Genomic DNA, 27,612 nt, shown 5'->3' with positions numbered 1-27,612 from the left:
ATCTGGCTGATGACTCATCTGTCAATTAATTTTGGTTCTTGTGAAGTATATTTTATCCTTTGCATGAAGTTTATTACTTTGGTATAATTGCTCCTGGTTTATAAAAACCAGTTCTTGTGTTTTGACACCATTATAGCCACATACTCACTTCCCATTTCCTTCCTTTTCTAAAGGCATACCTTTCATTAGAAAGAAGAAATGAAAAGTGCTTCTGGTTACCGCTAAGTTACTCTGTTTCCCATTCACAGTGTTAGACTTGCTAAGGTTTTGTATATATGTGACTTTGATCGAAATAGTTTCTTTCAGTTCCAAGTCAGTTGTCAGAAGCAGGAGGAGGTAATTAGTTGATGTGTTAAGTCATGATTTATAGTTTGAGCACTGACTTTCTCTTTCATCTCACATCAGTGTTCTAGGATAGCAGTTTGTTTTTTGATTTGCTATATCAGATATATATACAACTGTCAACATAATCTTCAGTGAAAAGTAGGCACCAATGGGACATGGTCTAACTCAGAAATGGCCCTGGTGAATTCACAGTAGCACATAGTAGCATTTTCTACACCTGTTAGTGTGTATGACTCCTTTTCAGCTTTATGAAGCTTGGTAGTTGCTTTGAAAGGCACTCATTCACCCCCTGTTGAAGCTTTATTACTGTTACGTGGATTTAACAGCTCAAAATTAATCTCTCATTTCTTTGTCCTTTTTTGTTGACTCCTTTCTGCATGTACCCATTTTTAAAGTCATTTTTAACTTTTTATTTTGAAAGATTAAAAACATAAAAACAAAAAATAGTAAAATAGATACTTATGTGCCGATCAACCTTCTTTAATGCTATTAGATTTTATTGAATCTATTCCCTATTCACTTCCTTGCCTTCTTCCTTTGAGTTTTTTTGAAGCACATCTCAAACATTATTTTATTGCATCTGTAAATATTTCATTATAGAGTGCTAAACGATAAAATTCCTTTAAAAATGAATCTCACTGCTGTTACCTTCATAAATATTAATGATTTTTAAATTCATCACTTAGTCAATGTTCACATTTCCCTGGTTGTCTTAAATGTTACCAATTTTTTGGGTTTTTTTATTTGTTTAAAAATTTTGTTCCTTCAGGTTTTTAACTGTTTGGATTTGGCTAATTGGTGTTTCATTTTAGTGGTGTTTTGACATGTTCCTTTTTCTATATTTCCTATAATCTGGTAGTCAGCTTTAAAGGCCTTATCAGACATTTATGGCAGGATTTTTAAGTAAGTGGTATAATTTACTTCTGTTGGAAGGGCATAATACATGGTTATCTCTTCTGCAAGCTAGATCCACTGATCATCATTATCTAGATCCATTAATTGATTAGGGGTTTCAATATGGTGATTTTGTCATATTGTTACTCCTTTTCTATTTGCTACAATATTTCTATATAGAAAAACCTTGCTTCATCAACTATTTGATTTCTCGGAGGCACTATTTTTAAGGAAAAGTGAGGCTAAATGCTTGATTTCTATCCTTACCTCCCTGTCCTTTTTTTTAACCTTTTTAAATTAGTTGGTTGCTCAGCATCCTTCAAAATGTACAGTGAGTTCCTGCTTGCCTCTTCCTTTAGTGATCAATGCCAAACTCTCTAAAATATCTAAATACATCTAAAATGATAGATGACCTCCAATTCAAGAATTGCAAATGACTATAACAAGCCATCTAATAGTAAAGAATATTTAAAGCTAAAAAAAATATCTCATAGAAACAAATACTTAGATCGACTCATGGCCATAGAACTGAGGCTTTGGAGTCAGAAAAACCTGGGTAAATCATCCAGCTCTATCACTTAAGGGCTGTCACTTGGAGCCATTCTCTCTCAATAGTTCAGTTACCACCTAGATATGCAGCTAGTCCATTATTTTGTTTTAGTTTGAATTTTTAGTTTCATTTTTTGAAATTTAAGTTTATTTTACAGTTATGGTAAAATTTTTCACAGTTCCAAAGTTAAATCTTCAAAACAATGTAAATTCTAATAGATCTAGTTATCTCTCTTCCCTCCACCCTATTTCCTTCCTACCCCTGTAAGTAACCAGTTTTTAACTTGAAAAAAAAAAGAACTACAAATCCTTTTGTTGCTGCTTTTACAGAATTTTAAAAAAGACATAGGCATTTGTATGCCCCCTTTTCTAGCCCTCATACATGCTTCTCTTCAACATGCTTTATGAAATCTCTCAGAGATGTCTTCAGAACAGTGTATAGAGTTACGGCTACATCATTCTCTGTTGTATAGATGGACTAATTTATAGAAGCAGTCCCCTGTTGATGGATATAGTCTTTCTGATCTTTGCCATTACAAATAGTTCTGCAGTAAGTAGCCTTGTTCTGTACCTTTTTTTTTTTTTTTTGAGAGGGCATCTCTCATATTTATTGATCAAATGGTTGTTAACAACAATAAAATTCAGTATAGGGGGGTCAATGCTCAATGTACAATCATTAATCCATCTCAAGTCTAATTCTCGTCAGTCTCCAATCTTCTGAAGCTGTTTTGTACCTTTTTGTATTTTTGCTACAGTATTTTTGGGATAGATTCCTAGAAGTTTGATTGCTTGCTGAAAAGGTACAAGCAAATATTTTGTTGGATATTTCCAAATTTTCTTTCGTAGGGGTTTGATTCTTGTCTGTATCCTCAGAATCTTTCCTTCCTGGCTTTTTTCATTATGTCTTCTACTGAAAACCACTGTATATTCTTGAATTGCCTGGGAAAAAAACTCTCCTCAAATGTGTGACTTTCTCCTCAAGCAGGGAGACCAGCTTATGTTTATGGTGTTCCTCTCTTGAAGTCACTGAAACAGTTTCCTCATTGATCTAATCTACTGGGTAATCATGTGAATACAATATTTTAAGCAATTTCCCATAGAACTTCTGTGGAAATAGAGCCTAGAGGGCTTAATTTTTTAATTGTTCATTCAAATTGGGAATATGGAGTTAGTGTGAGTGTTACCTTTCTGTGCAGTAAAAATGTCTGTTGCCTTTTTGAAGGGAGCAAATAAAAACTGTAATAGTCACCTTTTAATCGAGTAGGTGCTGTGTGCCAGGCCCTATACTACATACTTTACATGCTTTATTTAAATTTCATACTAGCCCTTCATAATGAGGTAGATTCTGTTTCCCTATTTTACATACAAGCAAACTGAGACTCAGAGAATTAGGAAAGAACTTAATCTTGAGTTGCACAACTTTAAATAGTAGAGTTGGGCGATTTACCCAGGTTTTTCTCACTCAAAAGCTTTAGTACTTACAGCCATGAGTTGATTTATCTAAGTATTTTGTTTCTATTAGATTTAGTTTTAGATATTCTTTACTGTTAGGTGGTTTGTCAAAGTCACTTGAAATTCTTGAATTGGAGGTCACCTGTCATTTTAGAGGTATGGTATGTGCAGAACACTGGAAAATGCATAGATGAATAAGACACAACTTCTGCCTTTGAGGAACTTATTATCTAGTGGGAAAGGAAAGTTAAAAGCACATCTAATTATTAAAAGGTAAGTGCATCTGACTCTTAAATATGCACATAGTGGTAAAATTCGACTTAGAAAAACTTACATGATTTCAGATTCTTGCCAATGTATAGCTTTATAGTTGAACAAAGGTATTTTGCCCTATTTTCATTGTAAATGATGAATGTGTGAGTTTTGGGTCAGTCCCAGAAAGATACTCCATTTCTCTGACGGTAAATGAAGTGTGTAAACTTGTTATGGTTTTAATGTGGATATTTTGAAGGCTAGGTTAATTCTGATCTTATTTTGGAAAGGTTTTGATTATGGATGAGGTTTTATAATATGTTTGTTTGTTCTCAGTCTTTCACATTCATTATTTTCTTGACATATTCTTTAGCTTGATAACTATGGACAACAAGAACTTGCAGATCTTTTTGTGAACTATAATGTAAAATCCCCCATTACTGGAAATGATCTTTCTCCTCCAGTATCTTTTAACTTAATGTTCAAGACCTTCATTGGGCCTGGAGGAAACATGCCTGGGTATGTATCACTTATTGTTTATGTATGTCATTTAAAAAAATTTGTAATAAAATGTAAATGTCAGTATCAGTCATGAAAGAAAAATTTTGAAAAGTAATATGTAAAATGTACAGATAAATATATTAAGGAGAAATAATGACAGACATATTCTTAAATTTTCCTTTTGTCCAATTCTTTCTGTATATAATTTTTTAAAGTATATGTGATGATTTTTTTGCCATAAACAAAAGTCTGTGGTCATCACATCTTATAGTTGCAGCTGCATAGGGCAGGAAAGATGGCTGAAGAATGATTTAAAAAGGCATTGAACTTACCTGCTGAAGGAGCCTCCAGAACCCATTTAATCTAGGTCAGCATTGTCCAATAGAACTTTCTGCAGTGATAGGAATGTTACGTAATGTGTGCTGTCCAATTTGGCAGCCACCAGCCACATGTGGCTATTCAGTACTTGAAATGGGGCTAGTGCTTCTGAGGACTGAATTTTAAAATTAATTTGATTAACTTACATTTAAATAGGCATGTGACTGTTGGCCTACCATATTGGACAGTATAGATTTGTTTGTTGATTTAAAAGATGGTTTTCACAGACTGAGTAAATAAAATGTGAACAGTTTACAATATATTCCAGAACTAGAATCTGTATTTCCAGAATCCTTGTCCATAACAAATGTAGCCAAAGTAACTCATTTCATAGCTTCATATATTTTTCTTAATGTTCTCATTTTAGGGTAAGAGAGCATAGGTTTTTGTTGGATGAAGCTAGATTGTGTTTCCTGGAGTAGAAACTAAAGTATATAAAAAGTAATTGTAATAGAATATATTACTGGAATTATTTTAATAAGACACTGGATTGATTTGGGGTATTTTGTGGAAAGAGGCCAAAGGTATTTTGGCAGTACATACAGAGAGTCATAAAATGGGCCACAGCCTCTGACCTATCATCCCACTTTAGGGAATTACATTTATTTATTTTGAATTAGGCTCTTGGGAACACTTTCTTAATTGATAATTTGCCTAGAATATTCTGTAAAATTAATACAGGACAGTAGCTATAATGGTGTATTTGCTTGGCTTTATCTTTAAAACATAGAGAAATACAGAAGAAGCCTCTGGCTGAAAATGTAAAATGCCACAAAGAAGAAAATTATGTCAAAAAACCGCAAAAATTGCTTGGCATGGTGTAATGGTCATGATGTGTGTGCTTCAATATTAAGTATTAGCCCATACGGGCTTCTTGTTAGCTTCATGGTCATGCTTTAATACGTGGTTTAACAGAACTATACTAGACATAGGTCTTATTTTCAGAAGAATCTAAAATTGTCATCTGCCTCCATATAAATGATTAATCAGGAGAGTGTCAAAGGGTTTTAGTGACATGATGAGAGAGGTGGTGTCTGACTCACTGGAGTGAATAATAAAATTCTATTTTAGCAGTAGCACTGCCGTACCAGTTGCCTGATACATTCTGTAATACTTGCTTGAGAATGTTTGCTACCAAGGGAAACATCTATTTCTGAAACATTGTTTTAGGGCCCATAAAAAGCTTTGTGTGAAAATAGTATATTTAGGACTTTTTAGGATTTGTATCTAGACTTTCAGATTTGTTGGAAAACATTGTATCTTTCTTTATAAAAGACTGACTGACTTAAATTTATAGGTACTTGAGACCAGAAACTGCACAGGGTATTTTCCTGAATTTCAAACGACTTTTGGAGTTCAACCAAGGAAAGTTGCCCTTTGCTGCTGCCCAAATTGGAAACTCTTTTAGAAATGAGATCTCCCCTCGATCTGGACTGATCAGAGTCAGGTACTGCCCATATTATTATTCTAATAAAATTAGCAATGACCTTGGCATTGAATTGGAAATGTAAGCTTGCTATTTGAAACAATTCTGCTACATTCTTATATGATTATGTATTCATTTTTGTCCTCCAGAAAAGCATGTTTTACATTTGTAATCTCCAAATGTAATCTCTGGAATGAGAGGCAGTCTTGAGTGACCAAAGTGAACTTCTTGAAGGGAAGGAGGGAGGGTAGAGAATAGGTTACAATTCTCATCTTCTCCAAAATGATCTTTTCCCCTTATTCATCATATGTTTTGGGAATGGCAAGATCCTGAGTTTCTAAACTAAGGTATTTTCTGACAGTGGTGACATATATATACGTGTAGGGAGAGGTAGGGGTTGGGGTGTAGGGAGGGGGGGGGGGGGGGGTATAGAGAGAGGTGGGGGTTGGGGTGTAGGGAGAGGTGGGGGTTGGGGTATAGGGAGAGGTGGGGCTGGGAATGTAGGGAGGTGGGAATGAGGGTGTAGGGAGAGGTAGGGATGGGGGGATGGGGAGAGGGGGATGGGGCTGTAGGGAGAGGTGGGGATGGGGTATGGGGAGAGATGGGGATGGGGTTATGGGGAGAGGTGGCGATGGTGTAGAGAGAGGTGGCGATGGGGTGTAGGGAGAGGTGATGGGGGTGTAGGAAAAGGTGGAGATGCGGGTGTAGGGAGAGGTGGAGATGGGGTATAGGGAGAAGTGGGGATGGGTGTATAGGGAGGTGGGAATGGGGGTATAGGGAGAGGAGGGGATGGGGGTGTAGGGAGAGGTGGCATTGTGGGTGTAGGGAGACGTGTGGATGGGGTGATGGTTGTGGCAGGATCATTTTGTTGTCCAGGGTGAATAACATTACTGGAGTTGGCATGAGGGTGTTTCAGTAGCCAGTTGGTGTACCTCCAGGTATTTGGGGACCTGTATGACAGAAAGTCCATCTTGCAGACACATTCCTATATACTCTAGTTCGGACACTTATTTGCCTCTATTCTAATAACCTTTCAGTGTCAGATGTATCCAGGGATGTGTGGGAAGGCACCCCAGTGCTTTTCAGTTAATTTTTTTCTTTGGGAATCTACTATGATGTGGCTGTTTATGACTTACACTTTTGGTGATTTCTATACTTTTTTTTACTGTTATCCCTTAGGGTATTAAGTTCCATATAAAAAAATATGATATATAGGTAAACTTAACTTTCTTAGGCTCTAAAAGTATTTTCTGCAGCCCCATCACTCCACCCATTTCCTCTCTTTTTTCCTTACTCACTATACTCACAGGCCTCATTCATAGCACATTCCAGCCACTGACTACATCAGAGCACCCCAGACCCCTGCCCCATCTTGTTAGTCCCCATCGGGCCCTCTGAGGAAACGCCTCTCTGTTCTGACCAAACTGTGTCTTCAGGCCTCCAGTCTCTTCAGCCTCAGGATCTAGAAAGGGGAGACTTCCTGGAGGAAAGGGCTTGCACAACTTAGAGAAATGGAGTGGGAAGGACCCCTCTGGCCCTTCATGCAGAAAGAAGATGCAGTCAGGAACTTCAGGCATTATAACAATGAAACACTTGTCAGATCTGAGTCTGTTTTATTTCCCAACTTCTGGGGATTTTTATCTTTCTTCCTTTTGTTGTTTGGCTTCCCCTCTTCCTGGAGCATCTACAAGCATGCACTCAAAACACGAGGAAGCTGTGAAAGACTGGCCTTGTCTAAAGCCAGTAGACAAGGAGGATTTACATCATGTACAGTAGCTATTAGAGATTATAAAGGCTGATGAAGAAGGTAAAAGTTGGGGTGCCTATAGAATAAAAAGTGGAAAATAGGAGCCAGCTTGGAGCTGAGGAGGGATCTGAGGAGTGATCCCAGGAGTTCACTGGTGCAAGACCCTTGTGCTTCCTGACGTTTTATTCCTTAGTCCTTTTCACCTCAAAGCATCCTGTCTGGATGTGGCTGGTTTTGTTCTGTATCTCTGCAAGATCCTGACTAGAAGTCCACTGATTCTTCCATGAGTCAGTATCCCTTTGGTTTTCGTTCCATGGTAGGGCTTTAGGATTTGTTTAGGGTTACAATTTCTTCTTGATGACATAGAGTTATCAGGGTATTATATTAGTCTTTGCATAGCTATCATTCCTTTTATTAAAGTTGGGAGTATTAGATGGTTCATATGAAATTTTTTAAATTTAATTTAATTTTAATTGGCTGGTTTTGTCTTCTAGGCCTATATGTATTTTAGTTCTCCACAGTTCCAGGTATAGTCTGATGAAAGACAAGAAACAGCTGGTAAAATAAACCATGTTGATTTCCCTCTCCTGTCTGTTAGCTAGGATTACTTGATAGAAGAGATGGAAAGGCTTGAGCAGCAGATTATTTGGGGATTCTGGGCAAGGCCCTTATTTTGTTCTGCTCGGCTTTTTGGATATTCTGTGGCTGTCGGCCCAGTTAAAAGCTATGTATAGACAGACATCATATTGCTCTGTCTCTCTCATATTTCTGTGCACACAGATGTTTGATGGTTGTTGAAAGAATTAAGATATAGGTGCTGCGGGACCAAATAAGAGATACTATTAAAATACAAAAGGTTTAAATCAGAGCTCTTTTGCAATGCATTTCATGTTTTTTAAGGAACCAACTAAGCAATTTTTCATTACTTCTAAAACATCTGAGATAACCATGAAAGGGTACTAGTAAGTGTGTATGTCTGTGTTTGTTTTTTTTTACAATCTTCTTTTTGTTTGTTTTTGGTATCATTAATATACAATCACATGAGCAACATTGTGGTTACTAGATTCCCCCCATTATCAAGTCCCCACCACATACCCCATTACAGTCACATCCATCAGCATAGTAAGATGCTATGTAAGCATAGTAAGAGTCACTACTTGCCTTCTCTTTGCTATACTGCCTTCCCCATGCCCCCACCCCATATTATGTGTGCTAATTATAATGCCCCTTATTCCCCTTTTCCCTCCCTTCCCACCCATCCTCCCCAGTCCCTTTCCCTTTGGCAGCTGTTAGTCCATTCTTGGGTTCTGCGAGTCTGCTGCTGTTTTGTTCCTTCAGTTTTTGCTTTGTTCTTATGCTCCACAGAAGAATGAAATCATTTGGTACTTATTTTTCTCCACCTGGCTTATTTCACTGAGCATAATACCCTGTAGCTCCATCCATGTTGTTGCAAATGGTAGGATTTGTTTTCTTCTTATGGCTGAATAATATTCCATTCCATATACCACATCTTCTTTATCTACTGATGGACACTTAGGTTGCCTACATTTCTTGGCTATTGTAAATAGTGCTACGATAAACATAGGGGTGCATATGTCTTTTTGAAACTGGGCTACTGCATTCTTAGGGTAAATTCCTAGAGTGGAATTCCTAGGTCAAATGGTATTTCTATTTTGAGTTTTTTGAGGAACATGCATACTGCTTTCCACAACGGTTGAACTAGTTTACATTCCCACCAACAGTGTAGAAGGGTTCCCCTTTCTCCACATCCTTGCCAACATTTGTGTTTCTATTTTTTTCTCTGTTGGCCATCCTAACTAGTGTGAGGTGATATCTCATTGTGGTTTTAATTTGCATTTCCCTGATAATTAGCGATGTGGAGCATCTTTCATGTGCCTGTTGGCCATCTGAATTTCTTCTTTGGAGAAGTGTCTGTTCATATCCTCCACCCATTGTTTAATAGGGTTATTTGCTTTTTGGGTGTTGAGGTGTGTGAGTTCTTTAACAAATATATTCTCCCATACTGTAGGTAGCCTTTTTATTCTGCTGATGGTGTTCTGCCTATGCTGTACAGAAGCTTTTTAGCATGATGTAGTCCCATTTGTTCATTTTTTATTTTGTTTCCCTTGCTCGAGGAGATGCGTTCAGGAAAAAGTTGCTCATGTTTATATTCAAGAGATTTTTGCCTATGTTTTCTTCTAAGAGTTTTATGGTTTCATGACTTACATTCAGGTCTTTGATCCATTTTGAGTTTACTTTTGTGTATGGGGTTAGACAATAATCCAGTTTCATTCTCTTGCATGTAGCTGTCCAGTTTTGCCAACACCAGCTGTTGAAGAGGCTGTCATTTCCCCATTGTATATCCATGGCTCCTTTATTGTATATTAATTGACCATATATGCTTCTGTTTATATGTGGGCTCTCTAGTCTGTTCTATTGGTCTATGGGTCTGTTCTTGTGCCAGTACCACATTGTCTTGATTACTGTGGCTTTATAGTAGAGCTTGAAGTCCTGGAGCGTAATCCCACCCCCCTCCCCCCTCAGCTTTATTCTTCCTTCTCAGGATTGCTTTCTCTATTTGGGGTCTTTTGTGGATCCATATGAATTTTAGAACTATTTGCTCTAGTTCATTGAAGAATGCTGTTGGTGTTGGTATTTTGATAGGGATTGCATTGAATCTATAGACTCATATATGGCTTTAGGCAGGATGGCCATTTTGACAATATTAATTCTTCCTATCCATGAGAATGGTATGTGTTTCCATTTATTCACATCTTCTTTAATTTCTCTCATGAGTGTCTTGTAGTTTTCATAGTATAGGTCTTTCACTTCCTTGGTTACTTTTATTCCTAGGTATTTTATTCTTTTTGATGCAGTTGTGAATGGAATTGTTTTCTTGATTTCTCTTTCTGCTAATTCATCATCAGCATATAGGAATGCAACAGATTTCTGTGTATTAATTTTGTATCCTGCAACTTTGCTGAATTCAGATATTAGATCTAGTAGTTTTGGAGTAGATTCTGTAGGGTTTTTTATGTACAATATCATGTCATCTGCAAACAGAGACAGTTTAACTTCTTTACCAATCTGGATGCCTTTTATTTCTTTGTGTTGTCTGATTGCAGTGGCGAGGACCTCCAGTACTATGTTGAATAAAAGTGGGGAGAGTGGGCATCCTTGTCTTGTTCCCGGTCTTAAAGGAAAAGCTTTCAGGTTCTCGCTGTTAAGTATAATGTTGGCTGTGGGTTTTTCATATATGGCCTTCATTATGTTGAGGTACCTGGCCTCTATACCCATTTTGTTGAGAGTTTTTATCATGAATGGATGTTGAAGTCTGTGTGTTTTTAAAGAAGAGAGATTTGATTTTGACTCATAAAATTAACTTAAAATACTTTTCCCCCAGTAGCTACTAAATTGCCATTCAGAGAAATCTCTTTGGGAAACCACTATTATGTGCATATTTATTTCATCATTATGCAGTTATCTTTATGTTAGCCTTTTCAATTCATGTATCATGTCCTCTGCCTTGAAAATACTTTATTTAAGAAGCTGTTACTCTAAAGAAACCAGCTGTATAGTGCCATTATCAGTCATTTACTTGTTCAGAGCAATAAGAAAGAAGAAATCAAGCTACTATAACAGTTAAAGAACAATTTTAAATCACTTTTTAATTTCCCATTCTTTGAAAAAGGAGTATTGGGAGCTTCATTAGTGTATATTTATAAAGACTAGTTAATACTTTAAGGAAAACCATCTTATTGGGAAGTCACAATTCAGTATCTCATTTCTTTTTTGTGTCTGACATTTGTTTAAGTCGTCTTAAGTTTTAAAAATGTATTAATCTATACTTTAAATTTAGTTTCCATTAAAAGTAATAATCTTTTTTGGTTGTGGCCAGTGTCATAGAGAAAACAGAGACAGTAGTTAAAGCAGTAAGAACAGATTATATTTAGGACTACTGAAATAAAGGAAAAGAGAACTTAGTTTAGAACAAAACTCAGTTCTGAAAACAGAGTGGGCAAGTGGGGATTTATAACGGGGTGGGAGGTGTCAGTGGATGGAGATTTACTTAGAGGCAACATTGGGTTAAGGGGGTTCTGGCTAACCTGGCCTAACAGGATTCTTACAGAAGACAGGCCAGGTGATTGTACATCATATGGGGATGGTGGAGGAGGGCAAACTGGATACAACAGCAAGAAAGATCAGATAGCAAGGGGGGAGCAGTTCTGGTTGAACTTAGCCGAGTTTTTGCTAAAACTGGATTCTACAAGGAATTGCACAGATGGGCCTGGAACAAGATTCAGGAGACTGAATAAAGTTTGGTTAAGCAAAGAATCAATGGCACTACATAGAAGGGATTAATATTTGAGAGAAGTTTCATTGTATTTATTAAAAATATTATTTAGGTGGATAATAAAATTTTCATTAATGTTATTTAAAATAACCACCCAGAGAAACATAAAATCCAACATTTTTTTTTGCCATTCCCCTAGGAAACAGTTTTCTGTTTATTGAGAAGAGATTCTTATAGTGTGAGGTCCTATAACACTATAAAATGAAGTTGAAAATAAGGGCCTTGCTTATTGTTTTTAATAGTTAAGCATGCAGCTTTTATCCCTTCTATTTTTGCTTTCAGAGAATTCACAATGGCAGAAATTGAGCACTTTGTAGATCCCAGTGAGAAAGACCATCCCAAATTCCAGAATGTGGCAGATCTCCACCTTTATTTGTATTCAGCAAAAGCCCAGGTCAGCGGACAGTCTGCCCAGAAAATGCGCCTAGGAGATGCTGTTGAACAGGTAAGTTTCCAAAGATAATTTAATTAAGATTATTATACCTATTCAAATATAATGAATTATAATAAAAACTTAATAAATTCTGTGTACCAAATGACAAAATATTTTATTTTAGCAGTCATTTTATTTTTTTATACAGTATATGTTTTTATGCAGTATTTATTGTACACTATCATTACTGGGAGGAAATTACCTGAGCATGTAAAGTTGTGGGCCATTGGGGCTAATGAAAAAAATGTTCAGTGGAACACTTGGAAGAAAGGTCTTGATTTGACCTATACTCCCATCAATCTGACTTTTAACAATATGGACTACTTTTGGGAAGACGTTTTGTCTCAGAAAGCAAGCCTCTGGATTTTAAAGTCTTCTGTATTACCCGTAGCAACTGGGATAAAGTCTTGTGTATAATAGAACTTCTCCACTTATTTGCCCGGAGAAATGAGTGAGTGAAAACTTCCTAACAGTAGGTGCTGCCCAATAATGGAATGAATTGCCCTGGGAACAGTGAGCTTCCTGCCCCTACAAATATTCCAGTAGTGGCTTGGTGGTTACTTCTCAGCTATTTTGCAGAGAAGAGCTCTGCAGTGGGTAGGAGATAAAGCTAGGTGATTTTTAAGATCCTTCCAGTACTAAAATTTTAAGATTGCATATACTATGGGATACACAAATATCAGCGGTTAAGAATACTTTAAAATCCCCTCAACATGCCTTACTAGTTTTGTTAAAATTCAGAAAGAATGTATTTGCCATTCCTTTGGATCATTATTATGAATGGCATTTTTAGTACTGTTTTTAGGAGATAGGAGGCATTAGGCTGAATTTTTGCTGACCATACAGTGAGTATGGTAGAAGATTTTTAATCACTCCATTGTTATCAGCTTGTTAACTTGACATTAACCCCTTTAAAAACAGCCAGGATCACATGCTGGGTATTGGAGATTGTTCTGAAAGCTAAATAAATTTACTTACCTTGTGTTTCAAATATTTTTCAGTAGATTATGAGTAACTCAATGGGAGGTGGTACATTAGCCTTCAAAAGTGTTAATGTTTGTATTTTTTCCTTCCACCATGTTTGCTTACTTATTTATTTACTTACTTGTTTGTTCATTTATTTTTAGGGTGTGATTAACAACTCAGTATTAGGCTATTTCATTGGCCGGATCTATCTCTACCTCATCAAAGTTGGAGTATCTCCAGATAAACTCCGCTTCCGACAACACATGGAGAACGAGATGGCGCATTATGCCTGTGACTGTTGGGATGCTGAATCCAAAACATCCTATGTAAGTAGAATGCCATGGATTTTAGTATGTGATTTTCACAATGTTCATGTAGAAGCATGGATTTCAAAATTCCTTTTTTGTGTGCTTTACATTGGAGTGGAATGAAAAGAAGAGATCTTTTCCTGAGCAAAAAGGAAAAAAGCCATTGTACCCTGCTCTCTTGTCAGGGGAGGGCTACTCTTACATCTCAAGAACCCTTTGTAGACTTAGATGGCTTTTAAGAGAGTGACAGAGTATGCATGTGAGTGTGCATGTGGTGGGGGTGGAGAAGGCCGGTGGTGGGGCAGTGCTGGTGTGTCTGGTCCTGGGTGGGCAATGTAATTGGTAATACCCTGAGTGGAGCTAAGGTAGCCTTCCTGCCAGAGCCCAGCAGAGGTTGGAAATGGTGGTGGGGTTGAGTAGAGAAAGTCACAGAGCTCTTAAAGAGCTAGTTGATAGATTTTGGGGATACACTAGTAGATTCTGATCTCTTGTTTAGGGAGCTACCTTTTCTCAAATTATGTGTATTTAATAGTAAAAACTTCCCTTTCCGTCTATTAGCTGGGATTACTTGATGGAATTGATGGAAAGGCTTTGGCAGCAGATTATTTTGGGATTCTGGGCAGGGCCCTTATTTCATTCTTCCTTTCTTTTTGGATGTTCTGATGCTTTCAGCCAATGCAAGTAATAAGTGTGTTTATCTGTTGTCTTTTTAGGGCTGGATTGAGATTGTTGGATGTGCTGACCGTTCCTGTTACGACCTTTCTTGTCATGCACGAGCCACCAAAGTCCCACTTGTAGCTGAGAAACCTTTGAAAGAGCCTATATCCTTTCTGGTCACTTCAACAACTTAAGACTAAGTTGGAAGTGGCTAAGTCCCAAGTCTATACCTAATTCTATGGAAAAGCTAAGATGTTTTGGTATTTTGGTAACACTTATTTAAACTTATTATTTTACCCGCCTCATTGGTCTTTTCTTACTCTCTTTACCAATGATCTGACATGTTCCATTCAGTGTTTGGTCCTTAAAAGAACATTCAGAAAAATGCTCTGAGTGTCTTTCAGGTTGTTGACCAGTTTTCCTTAGCCATCTCCAAAATGCATTTCTCCACACCTACATGCCCTTTAAATATAGGTTACTTGTGGAACAGTTTCTCTATTAAAAAAATACTTTCTCTATTTTATGGTAGATGGAGTAATTTAGCCCCCTTGATCTGTAATTCAGCAAAGTAGAAATTCCTTCCTTTACCAGTCGGTGAATCTGTGGGCTAGGCCAGTGATAGGAAATAGATCCTGTTCTGTTTGGGACATTTAAGAAATGAATAAATTATGAGAGGTTATTATGCTGTGTATCAGGTTAAATTGCTGATTACATCATATCCCTTTTGTCTCACTGCAACTTTGAAAAAGTCTCTACTGACTGTGTTTACTTATTTTGAGTGAGGTGTCTGAGTTTGTGGGTGGTGGTTTCATCTTGCACTTGAAGTCACTATGAACAGGTGTGATTGCTTTAAGTCAATGAGATCATTCTCAAAATACCGAGGCAGTTCTATACTTTTGGATTCCTTGACTACTTCATACAAAACAGTCAATATTGTTCAGTTTGAACCCAATAAGGGAGCGGTTGGTAAGGCATATAAGAAGGATGCAAAGCTGGTGATGGAGTATCTTGCCATTTGTGATGAATGTTACATTACAGAAATGGAGAAAACACTGAATGAAAAAGGGTAAGAGTTAAGATGTGTACTTTTATATAGGCTCCAGTTAGATAGGCCCTCTCTGCCAGGTTCTGAAAGTTAGGGTGAGATTAGTTTCTTTAGAAATTTTTTGCAGGGAGGTACTGTTTCTTGGATACATTTAAAGGACTGTGTTTGCTGAGAGATCTCGCCATGATAACCTGGAAATATATTTGAGATGGACTATAAAGATCTTTCTTAGAGGAAGAGACTTGTCCAAATTAGTGACTAAGGAAGGATTAGAATCCTGTCTCTCAAGTTTGTGCTCTTTTTTTGTTTTAGAGTGGTTGCTGTAATTTTTTTCAACAATAAATATAAATACAATAGAGAAGAATAAAGGAATACGAAGTCCAGCACTAAACAATGTAAAATTTGCTATGTCTGGCAAACAATAGAAAATTTCTAGGCATATGTAAAAGCATGAAAATGTGACCCATAATGAGAAAAGTCAGTCCAAAAAAAACCCAGAAATGACAAACATGATGGAATAAATACACAAGGATGTTAAAACAGTTATTATAAGTATACTTCATACACTCAAGGATGTAAGGGAAAACACGAGTGTATCAGGTGAGAAATGGAAATATATATTTAAAAAGAACCAAATGGAACATCTAAGGGCAATATTTCAAATGAAAATTCAGTGAATGGGATTAACAGTAGGTAAAACATTACAGAAGAAAGATGGCTGAACTTAAAGACATATCAATAGAAACTATCCCAAATGAAGCATAGGAAAAAAGACTGGGGGAAAAAAGTATCCATATGAGGCAGTCTAATGTGTAACTGGGAGTCAGAGGGTGTACAGGGAAAAACATCTGAAGATATATACAGTAGGTGAAAATTTCCCAGATTTTATGTAAACTCTAAATCTACAAATTTGAGAAGTTTAGCACCAAGCAAAGAACACACAAAGAAAGCCTCATGAAAGCACATCAGAGTCAAATTGAGGAAAACAGATAATGAAGAGAAAAATCTTTAAAGTACCCAGGGGGAAAAATCCCATTACATAAAATGGAGTAAAGATAAGAATGATCAAAGTTCTTGTCAAAGACTATGTAAACCACAATAAAGAGCTTACAGACAAAAATACTGTACCCTGCAAAAATATCTTTAAAAAATGAAGAGAAAATATCTTCAGACAAACAAAAGCTCAGATAATTCATTGCTGTAGACTTATACAAGAAATGTTAAAGGAAGTTCTTAAGGCAGAAGTTCAAAAGTTTAGATCTATGCAAAGAAATTAAGAGCTCAAGAAATGATAAATATATGGATGAAGATAAATGACATTTTAATTTATTTAAAATATCTCAATTTCTTTAAAAGATAATGGATTGTTTAAAGCAAAAACAATAGTAATATATTATGAAATTTATAATGTATAGATGTAAAATGTATGCCATCAATAGCCCAAAGGATGGGAGCAAAGAATCGGAAACACAGTATACTGTTGTAAGGTACACACAATATGTATAAAGTGGCATAATGTTATTTGAAGGTAGACAATGATAAGTTTTAAAGAGTACATATAATGAACTCTAGAATAACTACCTGGGAAAAAACACAAAACTCAAAGCGATATAACTATAAACCAGTAAGGGAGATAAAGTAGAATAATAATAAATACTGCAGAAGACAGGTTAAGAGGAAAAATGAACAAAGAACAGATGGGACAAATAAAAAACAATTTGTGAGATGATAGATTTGAACTCAATAATATTGATGATTACATTAAATATAATTATCTAAACTTGAATTAATAGCCATTGATTGTCAGACTTCTTAAAAATTCAAGACCAATTATATGGTGTTTATAGGAAAGTCACATTGTAATGCACAGATAGGCTTAAAAGGATCAAACAAGATTTTGCTTACAAACAAATCAAAATTGTAGGATGGCTATAATATAAATGTAGGATTCCTTTATTAAACAAAGTAAACTTTAGAACAAGCAAAATTACAAGGGACAGAGTTGCATTTCATAATGTAGTGGAATCAGTTCATCAAGAAGGCATATCACTTCTATGTATGCAGCTAAAAACAACCTCAGAATATATAAAGCAAACTTGACAGAACTGAATGGGAAAATGAACACCACCATAGGTATAATTGGAGATTTCTGTGCTCTCTCACTAATTGGTAGAGCAAGTAGACAAAACAAAATCAGTAGGAATCCAAAGATATAAACACTATTAATCACCTTAATTTCCAGTTATAGAATACCTAAAACCAGAGAGTATACATTTTTTAAAGTGCCCTTTAAACACCTTTCATATTGTTTTTTGGTACAGCCCTCCAGCTAAGAATGAGTTTTGTATTTTCAAAGAGTTGTTTAAAAAGCACAGAATCTTTATAAGAGAGTGCATGTGGCCTGCAAACGCTAAATACTTCATGTCTGGCCCTGTACAGAAAGTTTGCCCATCTGTGTCATAGATGTTAGGCTAAGTGGAAGAAGTTTTACACAACAGATTATATACAAAACTCCACGAAAGAAATCTAGTTCATAGTGATAGAAGCACATGAGTGGTTAAAAGAGAACAGACTCAGGGAACCTTAGAGGTGATGGTGCTTGCATGTGTATACACATTTGTCAAAAGAGCTTTCAAAAGGTGAACTCTCTTAAATTGAAGACATAGTTATTTATTTTAGAAGAAAAATGTTAAACATTTCTGGTCTCCCAGAATTAGCATCTCTTTATGCTAAAACAACATCAAATCCCACTGAAATGGACATAGATTCCCTACTTACGTAATATCCACAAATAAGACAGTTTCCTGTATTAACTATTCTCAAGTAAAGACTATCTCCTTGCTCAACTTTCTTTGGTAACTTACCTGCTCTACATTTACTATTCTCACAGAGAATATATATGATTTTGTTTATGTAATGGAATCTTTAATGCACATACATACAAATTTCAGACAGAATAGTAGAAAATGGGGAAAAACCATTCCTATGATGCATGAGATTACCAATACTAGAAAGTAGCTAAGTACAGTGTCGTGTGTCAACTATACAGCTTCAAGGACAACCACTTGAGGGCTCTCTTTTCCCAGTAATGAGTTGCTTGTGAGACTAGACAGATCTAGGTGGATCTTCATAATGTGAGGAAATACCTCATATACTGAGATATGTGTTACGTGAAGCACCTTATAAATGTGAATTCTTGTAACTGAACCGGAATGGGCATATCTTGGGATAGGAACATACTGCAGTCAATGATTTGGGGGAGAAGAATATTTTATATTGACATCAAACAGAATCATTAAACTTATTTTAAGCTGATCTTCAACATAAGTGTCAAAGTGTATTTTGGAAATAGTGTGGGCACTTCCTCTAAGATGTCAAGTTGGTTATTTTTACATTTATTGGGACAATAATGAGCACAGTAGCCTTCTTGCCAGCAGGTCTGTTTCTGACTGATTTATTGTACTTTATTCTAAGAATATTTAAGAAACTGTTTTTGTTTTTACTTGATCTTAGAACCAAAGGAATTAGCCACTAAGTCACTTGTGGAATTTTATAAAAGTAGTCATATTTTTGGTTGAATCCCAGCATAGTATTTGGTTAGAATAATACTTATTATGAAATAATTTAAATTTGACTTCAGCTGTTATATCTGGATAGTTGACTTAAGTTGTATTACACTTAAAAACAGTTTAGCAATCTGTAAAACTCCTTTAAATGAAGGTTTAGGGTTGCATGTTTTCATTAATATATTATGTATCTTGTTACTTTGTAGGGAATTCACTATTGAAACTGAAGGGAAAACATTTCAGTTAACAAAAGACATGGTCAATGTGAAGAGATTCCAGAAAACATTACATGGTACGTTTGTAAAAATAATTACAAACAAAAAAACATTGTTTCTCCTTAAAAATTTTAAGTTTTATAACCATTTTACAGAACATTAGAAGAGGAAAAATAAATCTTTAATGCCATAACTCTAAACCTGATGAATATGTTTAAAGCATTATCTTGGGACTTTTTTTTTTAAACATAGCTGCATTCATACTGAAGAACACTTCATAATGCCACCTTAAATTTTCTATGACCTGAGGTACATTTGAAGAATATCTCTGATTAAAAACATCTTTTTTTTTTTCATTTTAGGAAAAAGTCCTTTGTTTTCTAAGCAAAAGTGGGAACTCACTCCTGTCTTTTTTTCAAACTAACCTATTAAAAGTCATTTTAATTCATGATCATGCTTTTTCAGAAGCCAAAGAGATGATTATTTTTTATAGACAAATTTATGAATTGGGACGTGAAGATTTGGGAGCATATACGAAGGATGCTCATTAACTGTGGCCTAACTGAAGCCCCTGGAAAAGGAGAGTAGTGGGTATTTGGAAGCTACTGCCAGTGGAGAGAGCAGGTCTACTGTTCCATTTGTGGGCTGTCTTGTGGCCAGGCCTGAGTGAGCTGTAGACACAGGCCGGTGGTCTAGGAGGAAGCAGGGATCCTTCATGCACCGGGGCTTTGCAGCCCTGCCCTGGCAGCTGGCTCAGAGCTGTACTTCACCTCTGCTCAGATGCCTCAGAAGGAGAGGCAGGAATGTCTTGACAATATTTCTAAAAATTTATTCTTCTTGTCACAAGGCAAGAGAAACACCCTCTCTTTTCTTCCTCATATGTGAGGTTTTGCTTCTGGTTATCCCATTTCCCTTCAAACACAAACTCTCCAAGGTTAGGGTCAGTTACCTTAGACCTAGGTAATGCTTAGCAGTGCTTCCTTTTGGATAATAAGTAATAATGGATTCATTTTCTATGTATCTCACAAGTGCAGTCTCACCCAGGGGAAGAGCTTTAGGGTCCCTAGTAAGTGTCTTTGAGTACTGATCCCTGAACAGACTTCTCTAAAGGCCTCTTGACCTGAGAACCTTGGAGAGACAATGACGCTCCAAGATAACAAGATAAAAAGTAAAACACAAACCATGTGATGCTTGTTGGAAGTAGGAATTATTTTTATTAATTTTGCCAGCTATGGTGGTAGATTTTTATTTTTTTTATTTTGGTGGTAGATTTTTATTCTAGCAAAATCTTACAAAAGCTCTAGAGTTTTAATGCTTTCTGCAAGGCAAGGTAGATGATAGAGTATAGCTGCTGTTCATAGCTTACCCTGGGGAGAGAATACCCTGGTACCTTGTTTCATTTTTATGCTATATAAACAAAGAGTTAAATTTGGTGAATTTTTTTTCACTCCAACTTTCTTTTTAAAGACATCTTATTTCTACCAGCAAGTAGTTTTAGAAATGTTCTGATTTCTTTGTCCTGATGTACAAGATCAATCAGAATCCATCTAGAATAGAGATATTTTTAATGCTAATAAGAATTGTTTAGAGAAGGCCTGAAATGCATTCTGTGGGGTTTTAGAGAACACTATTGAATATCTGTCTTTTTTGCAGTGGAAGAAGTTGTTCCGAATGTAATTGAACCCTCCTTTGGCCTCGGCAGGATCATGTATACAGTATTTGAACATACATTCCATGTACGTGAGGGAGATGAACAGAGAACGGTAAGTTGTCTAGGGTAGTGTGCTGGTCTCTCAACAGTGTCAGAGAATTAAATTTACTGAAGTACATTAATAGGACTCTGGAATGATCAGTTCGTTGCTGTTGACTGTAATGCTCTAGTGCTGGGAACACTCATCTTTACTTTACTGTTCACAAAGCAGAGCACTTTCTTATGTTGTCTTTTCCAAGCTTTAGAATGTAGAGGTTATTTTAGATGCCATTGTTTCAGTTGCATGGTGCTCTCTATTATGATACAAAAAGATTACTCTGGGGGAACTATTTGTATTGCATCAGTGGAGAGAATGGTATTTTCTCACATTTGATGGAATGGATATGCTCACATGTTCAGGAAATTGGGAAGGAGGAGATGGCTCAGAATTTAGCCAAACCAAGTAACTGTATCGATGCACTGATAAAGCATTAAAGGGAACCTTCTCAAACTGTATAAACTTGTCTGGGGTACTTTTGCAGTAAAGTTGTAAATTCCTAGGTCCTCACAAGATACTGATTTATTAGGTCTGAGACACAGGGATCTATAGATTTTTTTTGTAAGAACCTCAGGAGATTCCAGTATGGGAAGCTGACAGATGATTAACTGAGCAATAGTATTTGGGCATTCAAGCACTGCTAAAGATAAATGTTTATAAGAAGTCTTTTATCAAGGCCCACAGCTTTCTTGTATCTCTGATGCTTCTGAATCACTGCCCCATGCCTTCTACTTTATCTCTTCATTCTGCCTTTACTTCACCTTTCTCACCTTGCCTCTGCCTGCAGAGATTAGTACTCCTTTAAGTTATAGGCACAGATTTCTAGGAAAAGCAATCAGAAGAAGAATGACTAGAGATGAGAGAGAGTGTAAGTCAATTAGTTGAAAGAAACATTCTTATCTGCATGACCGTTCTAAAGCTGAGAGTGTCTATCACGTGAACATCAACTCCATAGTTCTTTTACGACAGTCAGCCTTGAAGAATGGACTGATGAGTTGGTGCCAGTATTTTAAAAAGCCTGATATACTGTTAGTAATCTGTAGCTAATGAAGTTTCAATTTTATTCTCTGCCAGAAAGTTGTGTGTTCATTTCCTACATTCAAGAAGCAACTTTTCAGTTGTTCAACAGATAATCAGAACATGGGCTATGCACCAGGCATGCGAACAAGAGGCATGGCTCTTCTTGAGGAATGATGACATACATAATGAATGTGTTCCTTTTAGAAGCCAAGTTTGCTTCAAGCTTTCCCTGCTTATTTTTCTAATAAAAGGTTGCTAAAAAGCTTGTAGCTGTTTCTTTGAATCTAACAAGATTGATATAATTAGAGTTTTAATAGAACTTTCATAAGGGCTAAGCAAGAATAAATTAGTGTTTTATGAATTCTGTAGAGTCCCATCAAGAAGAGAAATTTGATTAGGTTGTGGGAAGCCAAACATGTTTCTAAATTATTAACATACAGCCCCTCAATCCATTTTCCTAATAAATTTGGTATAAAAACATTGCTTCCAAGATGAAAAAATTATTTTTCTATAAACGCAGGTCCCCACTTCTTTTTCACATTAAATACATTATCACAAGATGGAGGAGAGCAGTAGAATTCTGAATGTTCTGTGAGTCTGGCAGCCAGGTTGGCGGAGCTCAGGGTTACTCTCAGTGAGCTAGTCATTGTTGCTTGGCATTAAAGGTTAGTTAGGCTTTTGAGGGGTAAACTCGAACCTGTGTCATTTTTATGAGAACTATTCATTCTGAGTTCTACATTCTTACCTTCAAGTGAACCTTTTGTACAAATATTAAGAACTGTCTTCAGCTGTCATTTCCAACCCAGAATGGTAGACGAGTTTGCCTTCAACAGAATGACTTTATTTATTTATTTTTATTTCTGAGTAAGTCTGAAACTTATTTCAGGAACAGTTTAGGAGGGCTCTACTTTTCAATATAGGTATACAGAACATCCTTTTTGTTTAATGCTATTTCTTTTAGACATATACTTGTGAGCTAGTTAAACTTTTCTCTTTCACTTGTTCACTGAGACTCATAGATCCTTCAGCTGTCTGAATCTCTTAAAGGACAGAGTGGTATTTTGTTTTTGGCATCACCATTCATGTGATGGTTTGTAGGGATACTTTTTAGGAGTCTCCACAGAGAGAGGTAAGGCTTTTATGTGGTACCAAAAAAATGACCGTCTTAGAGGTAGCTTTCTGAATGCACTAATGTCATGTCACTTTGCTACAACAGACCTGTGAAGTAAGCAGAGTCAGTGGTAGAGACCTACTTTTCAGATGGAGAAACTAAGGTCCAGAGAGTTCAGGTGCACTGAATTGGTCCAAATTCAAAACTGAACACAAAATCTTTCTCATTCTGATTCTGGTTATCTTGCTTTTGTTCTTTTGTCACACTGCTTTTCATATCATATTTCCTGGTATTTTTGATAATGAAGTTTAGACATTAATTTAGATCTTTATAAACTAATGTATTTGGATTTCTTTCCCTTTAAACCATCCAGTTCTTCAGTTTCCCTGCTGTAGTAGCTCCATTCAAATGTTCCGTCCTTCCACTGAGCCAAAACCAAGAGTTCATGCCATTTGTCAAGGAATTATGTAAGTAAATCAAATTGAATAATCTCCAGGAAAATACTCTCAAGTACACTGAATCTTAGGAAATGTGTCTTTTCTCTTCCCAGTAAAATACATACTGCATAAAGAATAACGCTAAGTGATTTAAGCCTCTGCTCTTGTTCTACGAGAGAGAGTATGCTTGCTCTGCTCAGGATGTTTCCTCCTAGCATTTGACTGAGTTGAGGTGGGACCTAAGTCAGATTTAATACATCCTTGCTTCTGCTATTGAGCTTGGTCGGAAGCTCACTTCACCAGGGGAACCCTGTGGGGTGTAACAACCCCGGGGGCCGGACAGCCACTGGGCCCACAGCACTGCAAGGGATCCTAGTGGTCATCTGGTGTGGCCCACTTATTTCAGAGCTGCGAAATGGGAAGAGTTCCTTTGCTGCTCAGGGTCATGCCAGTGGAGGTGGTGGAGTTGGGACTGGCCTCGTGGCCTTAGCTTTTAGTCTGATACTAGTCCCCCTGTAGCTATTTGACATGTAGGTTGGAGTGAGGGGTTGGGCTCCCCCAAATGACTTAGTAAGCTTTGGGGACTTTTCTTCTTTTCTTTGTCATGCAACTGTAACTTAGGTTCTCTTTTGTCTTAGTCCCTTTTATAAGTTTCCTGAGTTTGTATTGCAACATTGAGATGACACTGGGGCTTTCTCCTTTTTTTTATTTTTAATTTGCTTATCTTGGGTAGCGGAAGCCCTGACCAGGAACAGCGTCTCTCACAAAGTAGATGATTCCTCTGGGTCTATTGGGAGACGCTATGCCAGGACTGACGAGATTGGCGTGGCTTTCGGCATCACCATTGACTTTGATACGGTGAACAAGACCCCCCACACAGCAACTCTGCGGGACCGAGACTCCATGCGGCAGATAAGAGCAGAGGTGGCTGGCCTTCTCTTTGATGTTTTTAGTTTTAGAAATATGTACTGGTTCCTTCTGATTTGAGTTGGATTTTGTTGTATGATAGTCCCTTTCCTTTATTTTTTTTTCTTTTTGATTTTAATCATAAGCTTGTATCAGACAGAGCCCAGATTTCCAAATCCCCTTAGTTTAATTATGAAAATATTCATTAACACTTACCTAATATTGTATAGCCATTTGGATCACTGTGGGCTCATTCTCCAGCAGTTTGCTTTTAGAGTTGTTTGTTTATTTGGGCAAGAGAAATATGATCCCAAGTGGTGGTTACCATAGTTTCGTGAGCAAGCTTTGGGGGGCTTAGGCACTATGACCTGTATGTTTCTATATAAATATATACATGTGTATGTTTAAACTTTTCCATGTTAACCCATTTAAAACAGTAAATAGTATTTCAGTAATGTTACTTAATGGGAAGGAAATTATAGAGATGGGAAAAGTACAGAAGGTAAAGGAAAGAGTGGCCACTTTAATTGACAACCACCTGACTGATGATTCATTTGGAGGAGGTTTTTATTTAGAGTGCCTGTTATGTGCTTGGCTTAATACAGAGAGTTAATAGTAGGGAAAACAGAAGTAAAACTGCTTTTTTCCAGAGGAGTGTTTAGCCTAATTGACAAATCACATTTTTGGCTTGTCTTCTTACAAAACCAGATCTAGTTACTCTGGACCTACAAGCCCATCTGACAGTGGTTCTCAAAGTGTGTTCCCCAGACCAGCAGTATCCACATCACCAGGGAACTTGTTAGCTGAGCCAGTCTCCACTCCAGACCTACTGGATTGGAAACTGGGGTGAGGTGGGGGGCTGGAGGGAAGACAGTGGACAAAACTGTTCAAGGAGACCTCTAGATGATTCTGACGCACACTCAAGGCTGGGAACCTCTGCTGCAGGGCAGCCAGCATCTGGCTGTGCTGAGAAACAGCTGGTCTCCTAATCTGGGGCTGTCCAGTTTGCACGTCTCCCCTGCTTCCCTCACTTGTGTTACCTGGCAGACCCCTGTTCTAAGGGTTACATTTAACACACATGAAATTCAGGTGACACAGAGACAATTAGGAAAGGCTTTGTGGACGAATTGAGTATACAGGGGAGCTGGCAGGCATCCTGGATTGGAAGAAAAACGTGAACCCAGGCCCAAGAGAGAGGGGAGTGTGGTTGAGTAAAGAGGCTTCAGGGGGAGTGGAGAAACATTCTGCAGGGACTAGTTTGTAAGAAGATCTTTTCATTATTTAGACACTGATTGCCTCTGTAAGATTGCTTGAGCTCAGGGTGGATCTCTTTGAGGATCTGATCAAGCTGGTGATTCTTGGGCTTCTCTTCCTTTGCCCCAGGTCTCTGAACTGCCCAGTGTAGTCCACGATCTGGCCAATGGCAGCATCACGTGGGCCGATGTGGAGGCCAGATACCCTGTCTTTGAAGGGCAAGAGACTGGTAAAAAAGAGGCAATCGAGGAATGAGGACCATTCCAGCACCTTTGAGCACTTGGCCTAATAAAAGAGTAACTCCTGTCCTGCTCACTTCACCAACAAACAGCATCACAGGTGCTCCGGGGACTGCATTTCATCCTCAGTGGCTGCTGGATCTGTCTCCCCAATTAAAGTTGAAGGAATTCTGAACAACCTATAATCTGTTTGCTCATGTTTCCATGTTTACAGAAAAACTATCCCTCCCATCATTGGGAAGACACAGTCATGGCTTACTGTTAAACACAATTCATTTATTTTTAAAAATGTAAAAAATACAGCTGTATTGGGGTAAAACTACATACCATAAAATTCTCCTGTTTTAAGTGTACAATTCAGAGATGTTTAGTGTATTTACAAGAGTTGTGTAACCACTACCACAGTCCAACTTGAGAACATTTCCATCACTCCCCATTCCAGCCTCAGCCCCAAGCAACCACTTACCTACTTTCTGCTCTATAGATTTATCTTTTCTATTTTTTTATCTTTTTCTGAGAAAGAGAAGCATTGTGCTGAAGAGACAGCCGTCTCTAAAGCAGGCAGAACATCTGGGAAAAGCTGAGCCTGGGGATGGGGTGGCCGAGCAGTGATGGCGGCACGCTAGCGTGATGTGAGGCTGCCAGCCCTAAAGTTCTGCTGACAGGTGTCTGCCCTGCAAAGCCTCCAGGATGGGGGTACAGTGACAGGAGCCTTCTCTTTTAAAGTAGGTGAGCTTGTACTAATTTGAACAATTCTTTATTTGTAGAATTAAGATTGTCTTGTGCCCCAACTTCCTCTCGGACAGTATAGGGGAGGACAGGGGTGATCTCCAGGTTTTCCTTTGCCTTGGCTTTGGAGAGCAGTTGAAGTAGTGAACCCCTGAGGAATTCTCTCATTTTTTCTCATTTCTGATGATGCCTCCCATAGTATCTTACATAGATATTCAATAAATAGACTTTGGTTGAGTCTTGAATTTTTAAACAAACCATTTGGGGAGGAAAACCTTTTAGTGAAGCCTATCCCTGTTCTGCCTGGTGCTTTTTAAAGCATTCATTATTAAATTAGAAGGAACTAGATTTTAAATAAATTGAGTTTTTATTTTCCAGGGATTCTTTTCACCTAAGATACATTATAATATAGCCCTTAACTTGGTATATGTTCTAGCTTTCTCCCACTGGGTCTTGGGAGTCTTGTCTTCATCCTGTTTCCTTCCTCCCTTTTACAGAAAGTACCTCCATAAGAAATCACCACGTCAGACATGGTCACAAGCTCCTTAATAGGAAAAGATGCATGAAATGCCTAGTGGGCTCTACCTACTTTGGATCGTGAAGGGATTAGAGCCAAACCAAGCTCTCTCCACTCTTCATTGACGAGCACATGTGTCCTGAGTTCAGTACTGGATGTTAATTCTGTGAGCCCTTCTCTGCTCCTTCCCCTAGCAACAGTGCATTGTTTCTTCTGAGAAAATATCCACCGTTTCGGACATAATGGGTTACGTGAGGGAGAAGGCAGTCTAGCAGCAGAGTGCTCAGGTGCCCTTTGTGCTAAATGTGCTTGATCCTCAGCACAAGCAGGTAAAGAGCCATTTTCTAAACAAGGAGGCTTTTCACACAGAAGAGTTGTGTGCGTGCGCGCAGACACACACACACACACACACACACACACACACACACACACACACACACACACACACACACACACACACACACACACACACATCCCTCTTCTATTCAACTCCATTGACTAGTTTGATGCTCTGTGAGGCCTTTTTATTACTTATGTATTTGTAGTAATACATATCAACGGGG

The 27,612-nt window shown here is 37.5% G+C and overlaps 1 protein-coding gene across 1 annotated transcript in view; it reads left to right on the top strand.

The window, feature by feature from the left end:
- The window catches only part of GARS1 (glycyl-tRNA synthetase 1), a 39,152-nt gene extending 13,164 nt beyond the window's left edge, over window positions 1-25,988 (top strand). The window contains exons 7-17 of the mRNA XM_073238648.1: window positions 3,866-4,011; window positions 5,669-5,818; window positions 12,181-12,343; window positions 13,459-13,623; window positions 14,319-14,427; window positions 15,184-15,328; window positions 19,080-19,165; window positions 20,742-20,851; window positions 23,341-23,434; window positions 24,138-24,328; window positions 25,694-25,988. Coding sequence (XP_073094749.1) covers window positions 3,866-4,011; window positions 5,669-5,818; window positions 12,181-12,343; window positions 13,459-13,623; window positions 14,319-14,427; window positions 15,184-15,328; window positions 19,080-19,165; window positions 20,742-20,851; window positions 23,341-23,434; window positions 24,138-24,328; window positions 25,694-25,819 — 1,485 coding nt within the window. The 3' untranslated portion in view covers window positions 25,820-25,988. The remainder of the gene's footprint in view (window positions 1-3,865; window positions 4,012-5,668; window positions 5,819-12,180; window positions 12,344-13,458; window positions 13,624-14,318; window positions 14,428-15,183; window positions 15,329-19,079; window positions 19,166-20,741; window positions 20,852-23,340; window positions 23,435-24,137; window positions 24,329-25,693) is intronic.
- The last annotated feature ends 1,624 nt before the right edge of the window (window positions 25,989-27,612 follow it).

The sequence above is a fragment of the Manis javanica genome, chromosome 6 (genome assembly GCF_040802235.1).
Source record: "Manis javanica isolate MJ-LG chromosome 6, MJ_LKY, whole genome shotgun sequence".
NCBI classification, from domain to species: Eukaryota; Metazoa; Chordata; class Mammalia; order Pholidota; family Manidae; genus Manis; species Manis javanica.
The sequence above is the reverse complement of the archived record's forward strand: the minus strand, read 5'-3'. Positions and strand labels throughout refer to the sequence as shown.